This window comes from Grammomys surdaster, unplaced genomic scaffold (genome assembly GCF_004785775.1).
Source record: "Grammomys surdaster isolate TR1022 unplaced genomic scaffold, NIH_TR_1.0 348, whole genome shotgun sequence".
In the NCBI taxonomy this organism is placed as follows: domain Eukaryota; kingdom Metazoa; phylum Chordata; class Mammalia; order Rodentia; family Muridae; genus Grammomys; species Grammomys surdaster.
In genome coordinates, this window is record NW_021604767.1 from 1,087,497 (window position 1) to 1,102,799 (window position 15,303).

At 46.7% G+C, this 15,303-nt stretch overlaps 1 protein-coding gene across 2 annotated transcripts in view; it reads right to left on the bottom strand.

Annotated features, from left to right (window-relative positions):
- Positions 1 to 8,114, bottom strand: part of Phactr2 (phosphatase and actin regulator 2) — a 263,614-nt gene extending 255,500 nt beyond the window's left edge. For both annotated transcript variants that reach the window (XM_028779207.1, XM_028779211.1), the window contains exon 1: positions 7,892 to 8,114. In XM_028779207.1, the coding sequence (XP_028635040.1) occupies positions 7,892 to 8,114 (223 nt within the window). The remainder of the gene's footprint in view (positions 1 to 7,891) is intronic.
- Positions 8,115 to 15,303: the final 7,189 nt, after the last annotated feature.

The following is a 15,303-nucleotide window of genomic DNA, read 5'->3' on the forward strand; positions in this document are numbered from 1 at the left end:
AGAGAGAGAGAGAGAGAGAGAGAGAGAGAGAGAGAGAGAGAGACACACACACACACACACACACAGGCACGCACACTTATACTTCAGATATAAGAGCTGCTGATCCAAAGCAAAGTCCTACCTGTGCCTTTGACATTCTTGAACCACAGTTCAGAGACCTAAAGGGACACATTGATCTCAAAAATAAGATAGACAGAGTCATTGAGATGACCTTTCTCATAAGACAAAGTTTTCATAAGTCTTAGAGTCTTCCTGTTAGGAGACTTCCTGTTAGGAAGTTATTTTTCATTCGTTTTTTTTCCCCCAAGACTTCACAGAAGCACCGAAAAACTTGCAAGGTAAGGTTCATAAATGTCGAGGGTTAGCTAGTTGGTCACAAAGTAAGTTAAGACACTTTCCTAAGGCAAGTCAGTAGAGCCTACTGCTTCGTGCAGATTTCAGCTACTGTGATCAAAGGCGATGACTCACACACTGAAGCTGCCTCCCTGTCTTCTGCTGTTTTCTTCTCTCCTGAGTTTCGCTATATCTGAAAGTGCTCTTGAACTTTGAGGTGCACTATGGTCCTTACATACAAGTTGTACTCATAACTCTAAGCCTGAGTAGTTTTCAATTAAAAAGGTGAATCTAATTATTGCTTCCTGAAGAGTACTGACTTGAGATATCGCTAACACTTGATGTGTTAGATATGCCTTAGAGCGGACAGCAAGTTGGCTAAGGACTTGAAAGATTTTTTTTTTAGCAGATGAGTTTCTGATTGGTGTGTGTGTGTGTGTGTGAGAGAGAGAGAGAGAGAGAGGGAGAGGGAGAGGGAGAGGGAGAGGGAGGGAGAGGGAGAGGGAGAGGGAGAACATCGATATGCATGTGTAGGTGAGTGTATTCATGTGTGGGTGGGTGTGCATGTATGAGAGAGAGCATCAGTGTGTGTATGTATGTATTCATGTGTGCATGTGTGTTTTTCTGTGTGTGGATGTGAGTGCATATGTACTGGGGTACACATGTGGAGATCAGAGAACCAGCTCAGGTGCTGGTGCTCTCCTCCTGTGCTTATAAGAGTTTTGTTGAATTCCACTGCATATGCCAGGCTAGCTGACCTGCACACTTGTGGGCATTCCCCTGTTTCCACCTCTCATCACAGTTAGACATGAGATTACACTGGTTCTTATTATGTGTCCAGCTTTTATGCTGATTCCAGGATTTAGGCCCGGGTCTTCACACTGAGCCGCGAAATTGGTCCAAAAGAGTTGTTCATCCTGATGCTCTTGCTCACAATGGTATATTTGAGTTTTCAAATATGTAGTTTTCTCCTTTTTGATGGTAAGGGGGTGCAGGGGTTCCCTGAGCTCTTTCTATGAGGGAATGACAGATACTCCAGCATACATGAGACAAAGGGTGTGCACTTTGAAGTCAGGAGGATGTGGGTTTGGGTCCAGGATTTCCCTGACACCCAAGGGATGTGAGTGCCCTCCTCCACCTTTTAAAAACCAGATTCCTTATCTCAAAAGGGGTTGCTGTGAAGATGAAGCCTGACAGTGTGCAGCCAGCTCAAGACTGGATCAGACACAGCCTGCTGCCTTCTGACTCTCCTTCAGCACACTCTTGGATCTGGTAACAGCAGAGCATTCACATGAGCCTGCAGAGTCCCTGTGTCTGGGATTTCATCTCCACTGCCCTCAGGTTGTACAAAGAGTCATTACTTCCTCTTCACAAACTGTCTCCTGTGACTGGGACCCAGTGAGCCTTGTGCAATAGGCCCTTCCCTGGAAGCTCTAGTGAGTTCATCAGCGGCTCTTGAAAAAGCAAATTAAATCCTCTGCTTGTTTTTTTTTTTTTTTCACTTTAGAACATTTGGGAATCAAAACTTTAACTTCTTTATGACTGTCTGTCTGTCTCTCTGTCTCTCTGTCTCTCTGTCTCTGTGTGTGTGTGTGTGTATGTGTGTGTGTGCACGCGCACTTTAAGCTACTTTTTGCCAGATGTTTGATATTAAAAGATCTGACCTCATTCAGCTCTTTATCAGTTCCTTAAGTATTTAGCAGGCACTTGAATGTACTATATGTACCAGGCCCTATGCTAAGCACGAATAACGCAAAAATAAAGAAAGCTGACTTCTGGTTGTGATGCTCTCATAGTGTACAAAGGGTGAGAGACCCATGTTAATGTACCTTAACAAACCTTTCGATAGAAGTATGCTAAATGACACACTTTACCCAGAGCCTTAAAGTTCAAGATCTCTTTTCTCACATTTCACCCCCACAGTCATTTAGTAAGCAAGGTGTTACTCTTACTAATCATTTCCAGGTCAGCTATAAGGAAGTCAAATACATGGAGGGAAGGAACGTGGCCAAGATCGTAGAGACGACAACCACACCATGATCTTACGTTTGTCTCCTCTGCCTGTGTTCTTTCACTGTCTTCAGGGCCTCTAGTTGAACATGTGGAGACACATTCAGAATATATTTCCATCAGACTCACAAATACCCCTAGCAATGTGTTCCTGTGACCAGTCGTACACAGCCACATCAGAGTCTGCCCTCGGCCTCCCTGCCACATCCTTCTCTTTCTTCTTTCATCAAGCAAAGGCAAGCAGCCTCCAGTCATCTCTGGTCATGCCAGTTGTTTTGGGCTTTAACATACTGATTCTTTTCCAAACACTCTTTTTCTCCATGTGTCTATTTCCATGTTTGAGTTCCACTTTCTGCAGAGGCAGGCAGGAGTGGGAGGTGGGGTGGGGTGGGGTAGGGAAATCAAGAATGCAGTTCTACAGTCTCTGGGAAGTCCTTCCTGGGGACCTGTCCTGGGCTATTTTGACAGCTGCCATGGAGCCTGATCATAGCTTGTACTTTCTTATTGTGCCATGTTTAACTTACTGTTTGCCCTCTGTCCCCCACTCGATCACCGGTCCCTTAGGGGTGTCTTTGTTGCCTCTGTCTATGGCCCACTAGCTTTGACCTAACTGAATGAATTACATGAAACATCAAGGTATGGGCCCATGCCCAAAGCGCCTCTTGCAGCACATAGGGCCCAGAATAAATGCCCAGCTTCACACCAGTCTCCGAGCCACAATAGAGGAGTGCTGAGCTAGACTCTAGCAGCTAGTTTATAAGTGACTATATTATCACAAGTTAATATACTGCCCATACTGCATGATACATCTTTGATCCATGGAGAAACACTGTCTCTGGCTGTCATGCCCTTTCTGAAGCTAGAGGGCCAAAGACAGAGGCAGCAGAGACATCCCTAAGGGACCCGTGATCAAGCTTTTGTGCTTTTAGCCTTGCATCTAAGAGTGTAGAATCATATTTGCTTGCTTCCGTATGCCCTGGGTCTAGAATCGTGCCTAGCGCATAGTGGCATCAAGAAATACTACTTCAACAAAAGAACGAATGAATGGGTGGACAACATTGATGTTCAGTTCCAGTTAAATGGACCCATTGCCACAGTGGATCCTAGACCCTCTGAAACCAGCTGAAACCAGCTGAAACCAGCTTGGAATTGTATGGGCTCACAAGGGAAGCCAATCCACAGGCTTCCCTATGACCTATTATTTACAGCCTGCTGTAAGAGGACGCTTCACACAGTAGGTTCTTTCTTAAGAATTTAAACAAAGAATCCTTCCCCAGGCAACCACAGACTCAAGAGCTCACAAAAGGAAGGGTCTGGGTGTCCCAGGGGTGGGTCTTGTGCCTGTGCTGGGTGTTATAACTGACTGAGGGAACTCACGAGAGGGCGGGGAAAGGCCTCAAACTAGAGAGGAAGAAAGCCTGCCATCAGTGAGTCAAGCAGAAGCTGTGGCCGATGAGGTCAGGTCAGCCTTAAGAAAGTGACAGAGAAGAGGAACCAGTTGCCTATATTCTTGACAACTTTCTTGTTTTGGACTCAGGCCAGGTATATTCACAGATGAAGCATGTCTTTAAAACATGCCAAGATAGAAGGCACACCTTCTGTCTGGACAATAGTTTTCTGGCCTAGCTGCAAAGATAAAGGCATTTAAAGGTGGGGATGGGATAGGCACACCTGTCTACACCAGGTGCCCAGACTGACAAGAACACAACCAGAGCTGGTTTAGAATGTTCTGGTACCTGTTGCACTTGACCTCCTTTTACGCTGTCCAGATTGGCATGTTTGACATCCAGATAGCTTTGCTGTTGTATGACCAGACAAAAACTGAAAGTAAGCTTCAGACCAGATGGCCACTGCTTGGTAAAAACTAACAAGCACAAACCCCTCCACTCTCAATTACCCAAATGTAAAGTTAGCAGATGCCCGTGGTTGCTGACCGAAGGCATCGCCAGCCCAGAGACCATCATCTTGCATTGGATGAGATTGAGTCATGGGTCCAAAAACAGTGTCTGTCCCTCTCACAGCTGAACCAACACTTGCTGGATGCTAACAACAGGAGTACAACCTGCACAGTATCCTGGCAGCCTCTGCTTACTGAACAGTCCTGGGAGAAAAGCACACGGAGAAGCAGCCACTCCAGTAAATCTCTGAGTAAGGAACGAGACCAGCAAGACTATTGTAAAAGTTAAGAGAAACCTTGAGTGTATACGATGAGAACTTCATTTCAAGATTCCACTTTTGACCATTGTTCTTATTTACAAGAACATTAGATTTTAGAAATCCAGAGCTTTGGTTAACTCCAGAGACCTGTACGTTTAAAAAAAAAAAAGACAAAAAACTCAATCTGGGCTCTTATGATTCAAAAGCAAGCCTAGCTTGATTTTCAAAGTCTATTTATTCAAAATTATTTGGGCCTTTGCCCATTTTGTATAGATTTTAAATTAAGAAGCAATAGTTTTTGCTGACAAGCTGCATGCATTTTTATGTAGAAAAATTAGCTCACAAATCCAAAAGTAAATAAAATCCCTTAAACTATGAGATATTTTCATTTAGAAAATTTGGCAAAAACCCAGGACAACCATGGAAGCAAGGGCTCTCTGGATGTCTCCATACACTGCTGGCCCTGAGAAGGCCTCTAAGAATGATTGGCAGTGATGGCTCAAAATGCAGCAGTTAGCAATTTGGGGGCTGAATTTCAAGGACGGAAAGCTAGGGAAGGAGACGGGATGATAGTTGAAGACATGAGAGTGTGGTCCTTTGTCTTGGAGTGGTTATTGTCATAACCCAAGAAGGAAATCTTTCTTTGCATTTCTTCTCTCCTCTATGGCTTTGCCAAAGATGATTTCCCTTCTTGATTGATGTTCATCCAACATAGAGGGCTAACACCAGGGAAATAACTCATTACTTTAAGTGATCCCACAGGAAGAACTCTTTGACAAATAGTGGAATCAAGACTGGAAGCAAGGAAAGATACTTGGGAGGGTGTGGCAGCAGGGGAGAGAGGGGAGCAGGCACGTATGCTTCCAGCTTCTCTTGCCCTAGGCCAACTCTGGTTACAGTGTTCCAATATTGCATGGCAAAAGGAATGGCAGGTTTCCAGTTTGGCTAAGCCTTACGGTTACCTGATGCCCAGGCTGTACCTGATGCCAATCAAGAGCAGAATCCCTGAGATGGACCCATCCAGAAACTGTTTGCTTGTTGTTCTCAATTTCCCCAAGTGATTCTATGTATCGCTAAGACTGAAACTTGGTGTCTGAAAGAAAGACTTCTTAGAGTATAAACTTGAAAGAAAGAAAGGAGCCTGGGAAATCTTTCAATCTTTCGGCATGCAGATTCAGATCAAGTAGGTGTGACCGGGAGAGAGGGAGATTAAAAGAAGCCGGTACTGCTGGTCCAGAGACTGATTCTGGAAATCATAGGACCCAGCTGTAGATACTGCCTCTGCCCAGAGTTTCTCATAAGGGTCAGGAAGTTGGGTCTGCTTCAGCATCAGGCCAAAGACTGTTGTCATAAAGAGATTAACCGTTTTATTGTGCTCCTAAGACAACTTGGACATGCCAGCCTGCTTTGAGGCTCTGGCTGTCATGGGAAAAGCATTAGGAAGGGATTCATTGGTTGTCTTCCTGATTCAGAGAAAGGTGAGTTCATGCTTATATCCAGCCTGCTTTTAGAGACCCAAAGCTTAGTTCTGAAAGTGAGATACAGGAAGTTCACTGGAAGAAGTTCACTGTCCTACCTGAGCACCAACATTCTGTGATGCAGGGGACAAGGGACTCGAAAGCTGCCACTTCCTATTATCCATTACATCAACACAGGGAAACTAGATTCCCTGGAGAGAAATAGCTGCTCCTGTCACTGTGGGATGGTACATGCGCACACATGCACACTTGAAGGGCTCTCCCTGCTATCGCCAGCATGCAGCTTCAATTCCCATCCTTAAAAGCGAAAACGTGAGACAGTCATGCTTGTTTATCTACTGTCACCAGCTAATCTAATATTCACTTGTCTCTTTGGGTCATCGGAATGATTAATCTTTTAATCTTTCAAAAAGTCAATCAAAATCACCTACAGCTCCAATTCTGTTTGGCCCCAAAGCAGAAGGCAAACCGCTTTTCCACCCAACACTTGTCACAAAGTAACTCCTTGCAGTGGACATCTCACAACTTGAAGTTGGTGATCTCCAAAACCAGATCAGACACACCACTGATGCTTCCTAAACACATTGGGTAACAAAGACCATACAGTAACAGAATTAGGTGGCTGAAGTAGAGATAGGAGCACTGAAATGTGCTTTTTTCAAGCAAGAACTTGGCTTTGGTTAAATGAGGTTGCGTTCAAGATCATAGAAGGGTTTGGGAAGGAGGCTTAGTGGGTAAAGGCACTGGACACCAAGCCTGCGGCAGGATTTGGATTTGATCATCAAGGCCCCTGACTTCTTCATGCACTCTGAGGTGTGCCTGCATGTGCGCATGCACAAATAAAGAAACGGAGAAAAATCATCAAGGAAAGCATGACCCCAGACTCCAGAGCGTGGGAAAAGGCGCAGCAGGGGAACGTGGGGGTGTGCACGTCGCATCAGCAAGCATTTTTCCTGAAACTGATCATTCTCACATCCCCCATCCTTGTCTAATTCCCACGCAACCCTCACAGATTGAACATTTAAAAACACAAAACAAACAAAAAAAAACTGCCCTTGAAAACTGTTGAACTAAAAGACCAAAGTTCTCCAGTTCTTAGGATATCTTAAATAATGACAATAATATCATCGCTAGATATGCCATACCATCGTTTCACATTGACCACTGAGATATGAAAGACAAAGATCAGCGATTAGTCCTCCATCCCACAGCGCAGCCTGGGCAGCATCGGGCCTCCATGAAGTTCCTAGTTTTTGCCTGAACTTAGAGGACACAGGGCAGAGGCTTGTCTCTACAGCAGCAATACTGGCTCCAGGCTTTCCAAAGAACAGTACAGCAGATACACACAGAGCCAGGCCAAGTTCTCATTAACACCTCTATGGGTTTTTCACAGTCAGGGAAACTGGAATCCCCTATCCGGTTACCAGCAACCCCTGCCAAGAAATCTCTATTTCAGAAGCAGAGGTGAGTAGGATTACCTTCCAAGCCCTGTGCTAACCTCTCAAGTGAGAGGACCACACCCTTCATAGGGACCACAGTGTGTTGAAGACCGATTAGCCCAAGAACCAAATTAGCCCAAGAACCAAAGCCAACACCAGTGCCGCCTGGCGCTGCACAACCAAGCGGGAGTCCTGGGGAACCCGCGGAAATCGCGCCGCGCTGCACCGGCGCAGAAGAGAGGAGCACCCACTTGGGCGCACCCACCGGTCGCCAGCTGCTCAACCGAGGGACACCAAGCCTCTGCAGCTCAGCAGGAGGAGGCGATGTGGGGACGACGGCTTTCGCCCTTGCTCTCGCCCCTCACCCCCCATGGCTGCCCCGGGACATCCAGGGAAGATAGCCACACCGCGACCCTCACCTGCCCGTGGCTAGCCCTCCCTGGGCCACCCCGGACCATCAAGAGCCACCCTTACCTGAGCCGGAGATGTGAACTCTGAGCGGGCGGCCCCGGCTCGAGGCCGACGACAGGTCGCTCTGGGAGCGGCCACGGGGACTTGGATCCCCGGGAAGCCAGCGCAGGGCAGGCAGAGGTGGCCCGGGAGCCTCGGGCTCGGGGTCCAGAACCTCTGCCGCGACCACCTCCTGGCCTGCTGGCTGGTCCGGGGACATCACAGGGCTCTTGCCGGCTTCCGCCATCCGCTCTAGGCGCCAGGAGGGAGCGAGCTTAGTCAGGGTGGAGCCGGCCCAAAGGGCTGCGCTGTCCGCTGCGGCCCCTCGTGGAGCCCCCGGCCGGCTGGCAGGGCGGGGAGGCGGCCGCAAGCAGCGGGGCGCAGCGCGGGAGGAGGAAGAGCACAGAAAAGTTTGCACAGGAAGGAGCCGCCTACAGCCAGCTCTCGCTCCCGCCAGCGACAGCCACCGGGCTCCGAGCTTGCCACCCTCGGTGCCCTAGAACCTGCCCCGACTGCTCCGCCCCCAGGCGCAGCCCCTCTACTGTAAAGACAGGGGTCTGTCGTCTCTGGCTCGGAGCGGCTCACCCAGAGGGTCTCAGAGAAGTGGGGCTTTAGCTGCAGAGCTGAGATGCAAGGTCAGAATTAACAGTCTCATTTGCACTTGGTCAGGGAGGGGTGGGAACACGCGTGCACACACCTGGCTGGCTTGTAATATAATAGGAAAAGGACCCGATGACTGTCATATGTAGTTTACAGGTACAAAACACTGAAGCCAAAGGGCACTGGGTGTGCGGGAGGATTCCTGGCAGGTCTGGAGTCGCTTGTGAAGTCTGGCCCTTTGATCCTCCCTGGTCTACCACCTCTTGCCCTTGTCAAAAGCTCTTCTCTGTCTCTCAGATACACACACACACACACACACACACACTCACACACACACCGCCATTCTTGGGCTTCCGTCTGTGCTGGGTCAGACTCAAAGGTCGTGGTTTTTAAAAAAGATCAGTGTCACAGCTGTGATGTGTGAGTGTATGCCTTTCAAAGGAAGAGCAGCCGGGATGCCTTGCAAAGGAAGAGCACCTGGGATGCCTGGCAAAGGGGGCGTTAAATTTTGCTACTTGAAATCTCAGCTTTATCAGTTACACAGTTAGGTCCCCCCAAGTAGCGGCTGGCCCAGAAGTGAAAAGCTGTAAAGGAAAGCTAAGTAGCTGACCATCATTGCAAGTTTCTGACAGTGGAGGCGCGTTGCTGGGCTTCACAAAGGCACCATAGACAGCGGCAGGAAGAGAAGGAGACAAGAAAGGGGAAGGGAGGACACAGTCAGCCATTACAACGCCACGCCCCTCCATACCTCAGGTGCGATTCGTATTGAATATGTCATTTAACAAGAAAATAAGCCCAAGCATAAGGTAAAAGAGAAACAAGAACCAAGAGAGGAAAGCTAGACAAACACAGGCACTGAAAAGGCCTAACAACTAGGTCATGGTATTCACAGCGCAAGCTGCAAAAGGCTTTTTTCTCACAGCGACTCTTTGTGTATGGGGGTGGGGTGCAGTGGAGTAGATATTTTCACAGTCAGCAGAAATCATCTGGACTTCTTTTAACTATTTCCTGCTAACAATTTGCGAATCGGCACTACTCCAGAACCCTCTAGAACCACGTGGGACTGTTAGGTAGGTAAAGGAGCTTGCTACAGAGAGCTCGAGGGTCCATTCCTGCTCCATTCCTGTGACCTACAAATCGGAAGAAGAGAACTGATTCCCCCAAGTTGTCCTGCACATGCACATATTATTCTCTCTCTCTCTCTCTCTCTCTCTCTCTCTCTCTCTCTCTCTCTCTCACACACACACACACACACACACACTAAATTATGTAAAACAAATGATGGTACTTTGAACGTACTCCACTTTCTTGGTTTCTTGTGTGGTTTAAGAGAGGAAAGCTCTGTGGTTTCAGAGAGGGCAGTGACAGGGTAGTAGAGGCACTTAGAGGTTATACTTAGCCCAAATAATCACCCTTGGATTGTTTTGGATCATAATTAGATTAGTCCATGAAAGTATAACACTGAAACCTTACATTACAATAGAGCGTGTCACCACGTTTGTCAGTTTGTCATCCTGTGTGTCCTGCACCTGCTGTTGTGAATGTCCATATTCTAACTGTGTCCTCTGGTGTTCTCTCCCCAGCTTGGAAGCCAATCTTTGTTCTGAAACACGCGTCCCAGTTGACCACCCAGGAGACATACCATATCTCTATTCCGTTGCTTGCTTCATGAGTGTACATATATACATCCTTCAGGTTCTGCCTCTCTCCATCCTTTGGTTGATCTTCTGTGTCAGCTGTTGTGAAGATAAATGGCTAATCAAACACTTTAGAACCCAAGAAGTCTTCCCTGGCATCTTTACATTAGTCACCTGTTTAGCAATTCAGCACTTCAAATATTATTTGACAAATGTTTCCAAGTGCCTTTTATAGACCAGGCACTGTGCTAGTATCTCTCCCTCTGTACTCTTCCCTCAGTTAATGCCCTTCATTCCCACACCATTTCCACACTTCCAATCCCATGTCCTTTTGTTCTCTGTTTTCTCTGCTTTCCCTTGTAGCTGCAGTGTGAGTTCTGACTCCACTACTTCATAGAGTGGTGGTAGCCATCAATTCAGAGAACCAAGATGCCCATGCCTAGGAACTTCCTGCCGTTGCTTGATCTGACTTGTAAGCACTTGAACATTGGCTTCTTTCTCTCTGGTTTCTAGAACACTCATCTCCCCTGGTGTGACTCTAGTCCTGTCTCCTTCCCATCCTCTTGCTTACATCACTTTGAGGTGCCTGGAGTTACAGCATCGGTTCTTCTAATCTTTGCCTTTGATAGACTTTGCCTGGGAAATCTTACCCATGGCTTTAAGCTGTGCAGAGATGAGTCCCCAAAGGCCACCTCCATCCCAGTCTTAGCTCAGGATCCCAACATTTAGTGATCTGTTGGCCCTTTCGTCTTTGTCCTCCCTTCCTTCTTTCCTTCCTTCCTTCCTTCCTTCCTTCCTTCCTTCCTTCCTTCCTTTTCTTCCTTCCTTTCTTGCATGAGGGCTGTAGGTAGTGTTCATATGTATATTTACAAATGGGAACACACATATACAGATGCGCATGTCAATGAGTGTAAGCACCTGTACAGGCCAGAGGTTAATGCTGAGAACCATGCTAGGTCACTCTTCTGGCTCGTTTAATGATTCAGTATCTCTCAGTCACCCAGAGTAGTCTGATATGGCTGGTCTCTAGCCAGCCTGCTCTGGGCAATCCCTGTCTCTACTTTCAGAGGCCAGAATTTTGAACAAGCTGCTATACTCACCCAGCATTTACATGAGTTTAGGGGATCCACACTGCAGTCCTCAAACTCATATTGCAGGAGATTTAACATCTTAATCATCTCCCAACCACTTCTCTTGAGACAGAGTCTCACGTACCCTAATCTGACCTTTAACTTACTGTGTAACCAAGGATGACCTTGAACTTCTGATCCTCCGACCTTCACCACCTGGGAGCTGGGCTTACAATTGTGAGCCACCAAAGCTTCTCTATGTGGCACTGGGAATCAAACCAGGACTCTCTGTGTGCTTGGTGAGCATTCGACCAACTGAGCTACACCCTCAGCTCCAAGCCTCCACTCTTGGTGTTTCCTCCACACTTCGAGGTCAATACTACACCAAAAGCTGAACTTTCTCTCTACTGCACAACAATCTAGCTTAGCCCATTCTTGACATTAGAACTCTCCAGACTCACTTCCCTCCTGTGACTCACGCACCACCACCACCCCCTCTTAATTGTAATCTTCATCTTTTATTTTTCTCTCATGGATTTCTCTGCCTCTACAGGCACTTTCCTCTACTCCGCCCTCATCACAGACATTGAATAACCTTGTAACAGAGCTCATGGGACCTTGCTGGTCATCAGTGTAAAATCTTTCAGAAAGGCCTTGAGTATAGTTGAGGGATGCAGTACTCGAGAGGTCTTAGCATCAAGACCCAGTGTGAAGCAAAATAAATAAATGCATTGAAAACAAATATCCATAGAGGTGACTTTTTCTTTTCTTTTGGCCATGCTAGACAAGTGTTCTCGAATCCTGCCCTAAATTCTGTCCTTGAAACAACTATGCTAAGGAGCAGAGTATGCACAATCACTGCAGAGACAAAGTTTAGGACAACATTTAGACTCCACTATAGTTTCTGAATAAGACATGTTTTGCTTTGCTTTCTTCTGTTTTCCACTGTTATACCTTCATACCCCTATTCCTTTGCCCTCAGGTGTCACTTCTTAATTTTGCCTAACTGGCCATAACTATCCTCCAACCCTCAGGACATGTGTCCCCATGTGAACAGCTTTGCTGATTCTCCCTAGCCTTCTGGTCATCCTCCATGCCTCCTCATTCCCATCACAGTTCCACAAACCCATGCGTATTTCTCTCAGTATCCCTTTCACTTGGGATTTCACTTTAACAAGGGCACAAATCTTGCTTCCCAGCTGCCTCTGAGCCTTGCAGCTCCAAAAGGGCTGATTTCTGCCTTTGTTTCCCCAGTGACTCTCTGGTCTCAATGAATCTAGCAGTGGGATGTATTGGGGATTTAGACATTAACAAGTAAGTACCAATAAATCCATGGTAACTGGCAACACTGAACTGTAGATGAATGATGCCATCTATACCAGGAGGAGTTGCCTAGACTGTTGGAGGAGACTGCTTAGAGGATGTTCCTCAGGACAGGGACCGGTAGTTACACAGATAATTGAGGAACTGGGCTTCTTGGATAGTGTCATGCCACAAAAGAAGTGAAAATACAACACCATCTGTCTTAGGGTTTTATTGCTGTGGACAGACACCATGACCAAGATAACTCTTATAAGGGCAGTTAATTGGGGCTGGCTTACAGTTTCAGAAGTTCAGTCTATTATCATTATGGCAGGAAGCATGGCAGCATCCAGGCAGGCATGGATCTGGAGAAGTAGCTGGAAGTTCTACATCTTGATCAAAAGGCAGGCAGAAAGAGATTATCTTCAGCAGGCAGCCAATAGGGGACTCCCTTCCATACTGAGTGAAGCTTGAGCATAGGACCTCAAAGTCTGCCTCAACAGTAGCACATTTCCTCCAACAAGGCCATACCTTCTACTAGTGTCACTCCCTGTGGGCCAAGCATATTCAAACTCAAGTCTGTGGGGGCCAAATTTATTCCAAGCACCACACCATCCCATAGAGAAGACTAAGGCTCTTTTGGTCTAAGACATGATAGCTCTATGAAAATATGTGGAAGGTGAGGCTGGGTTTTGCAACATTTTCCCATATGGTATTTGCTTGCAAACCTGAAGCTTGGTCCTCATTTCTTTCCTTCCTTCCCTTTTATTCTTCTCTCTATAAAAACAAACCCATAGAGCCAGGAGTGGTGGCACATATCTTAACTGTAGCACTCAGGAGACTGAGAAAGTAAGATTTCCAAAGATCCAGTCTAGCCTAGGTTGATACACTCTCTCAAAAACAAACAAACTAGAATATAGATAAATTTGTAGAAGCAGAGTAGGATGGCAGTTATCAAAGTCTGGAGGACGGGGTGGGCTCAGGGGACGACAAGGGACAGTAGAGAGGAGGAGAAGGCAGGTAGATATGCCTGGAGCTTTGAAGAAGAATGAGTGGTCCACCATGACAAAAAGGTGTAAAGCATAGGTTCTCAACGTGTGGGTCCAGACCCCCTTGAAGTCACATGACCTTTGTACAGGGTCGCCTAAGACCATCAGAAATGATAGACATTTGAATTAGAATTCATAACAGTGGCAAGTTTACAGCTATGAAGCAACAACAAGAATAACTTTATGGTTGGGGGGTTACCACAATATGGGGAACTGTATTAAAGAGTTGCAGCATCAGGAAGGTAAGAACTACTGCCGCAAAAGATTTAAAGAAGATGATAACCTGATCCATCAGTATCTTTTGCTTCAATTTTGACACGTGATGAATATATTTGCTTTGTTTCATTGCTTTAAAGATTGAAGAAATTGTGTATCAGCTGCCAAATCTAAAGACTGGCGTGCAGTGAGAGCAAAGTCTACCCCCTCTAAGACATTAAGGAAACATGATGAATTTTTTTGAATTCATCTCAGTCACATTTAACTCATTTCCACTTTCCAAGGTCACCCCAATGCCATTTACTAGAATCCAGTCCTCTTTGGACCAAACAAGGACTTTCTGAACTCATCAGTCTGGAAAAATAGGCCAGCACTTCCCTGCTCCAAGTCACCCACAATGGAGCTTCTGATTCTCTCCCTCTCCCTCAAAAGGCAGGTAGTTCTGCAATGGCTCTTGTCACCTACTCCATGCCCCACCACGGCGACTTTGATGAGACCTCCAAGGCTTCATATACAAAGTTCTGGGCAGTTTGGCAACCAGAGCTATCTTGTCCATGTCCCCATCTCTTTCCACATCGACTGTCTGCTGAAAGGGAAGCTCAGATCCCAAAGGTCCCCGTTACTACTTGGGAACCAGAGCTGTCTGAAACTTCTGGATGCTCCTCAGCTCTTTCCTTCAATTCACTAAACACTGTGGCTGGTAGAAATGCAAAATGGTCCTGACACATTAGAAAATGCTGATGCAGCTTCTTAGAGATGAGATGTAATTTTGCCCTTGTTCACTCTCTATTTGTTCTTCATGATGAAGTCCATGAGTGTCTTAGTTGCTTTTCTATTGTAGTATAGAGGCTCCATGACCAAAACAGCTGGCTTACATCTTCAGAGGCTTAGTCCATTGTCATCATGCCTGGGAGCATGGTGGCACATAGGCAGATATGGTGCTGGAGAAGCAGCTGCAAATTCTACATTCTCATCTGTGGGGAGAAAGAATGTGAGGGGGAGGGAGGGAGGAGAGGAGAGGAGAGGAGAGGAGAGGAGAGGAGAGGAGAGGAGAGGAGAGGAGAGGAGAGGAGAGGAGAGGAGAGGAGAGAAGAGGAGGAATGGCCTGGTATGGGCTTTTGAAACCTCAAAGCTCACATCCAATGGGACACTCCAACAAGGCCACACCTCCTAATCCTTCTAATCCTGTCAAAGCTGTCCATTCTCATTCAAATTGCCACAGTGACCAAAAGCAACTTAAAGCAGGAAGGGCTTACTTCACCTTACTGCTTACAGACATTGTGAAGAGAAGTCAGGGTAGGAGTTAAAGGAAGGAGCCTGGAGGCAGAAACTAAAGTTTACTGACTTGATCCTCCTGGCTTGCTCTGCTTTATAACCCAGAACCAGAACCACCTGCATCTAGGTGGCATCACCCACAGCAGGCTGGATCCTTCTACATCTGACAATAATCGAGGAAATGCCCCTCCCCAACACTTGATTATGAGCAAATCTAGTGAGGGAAAGAAGGAAAGAGGGAAAGAGGGAAAGGGGGAAAGAGAAAAGAGAAGAGGAGAGAAAAGAAA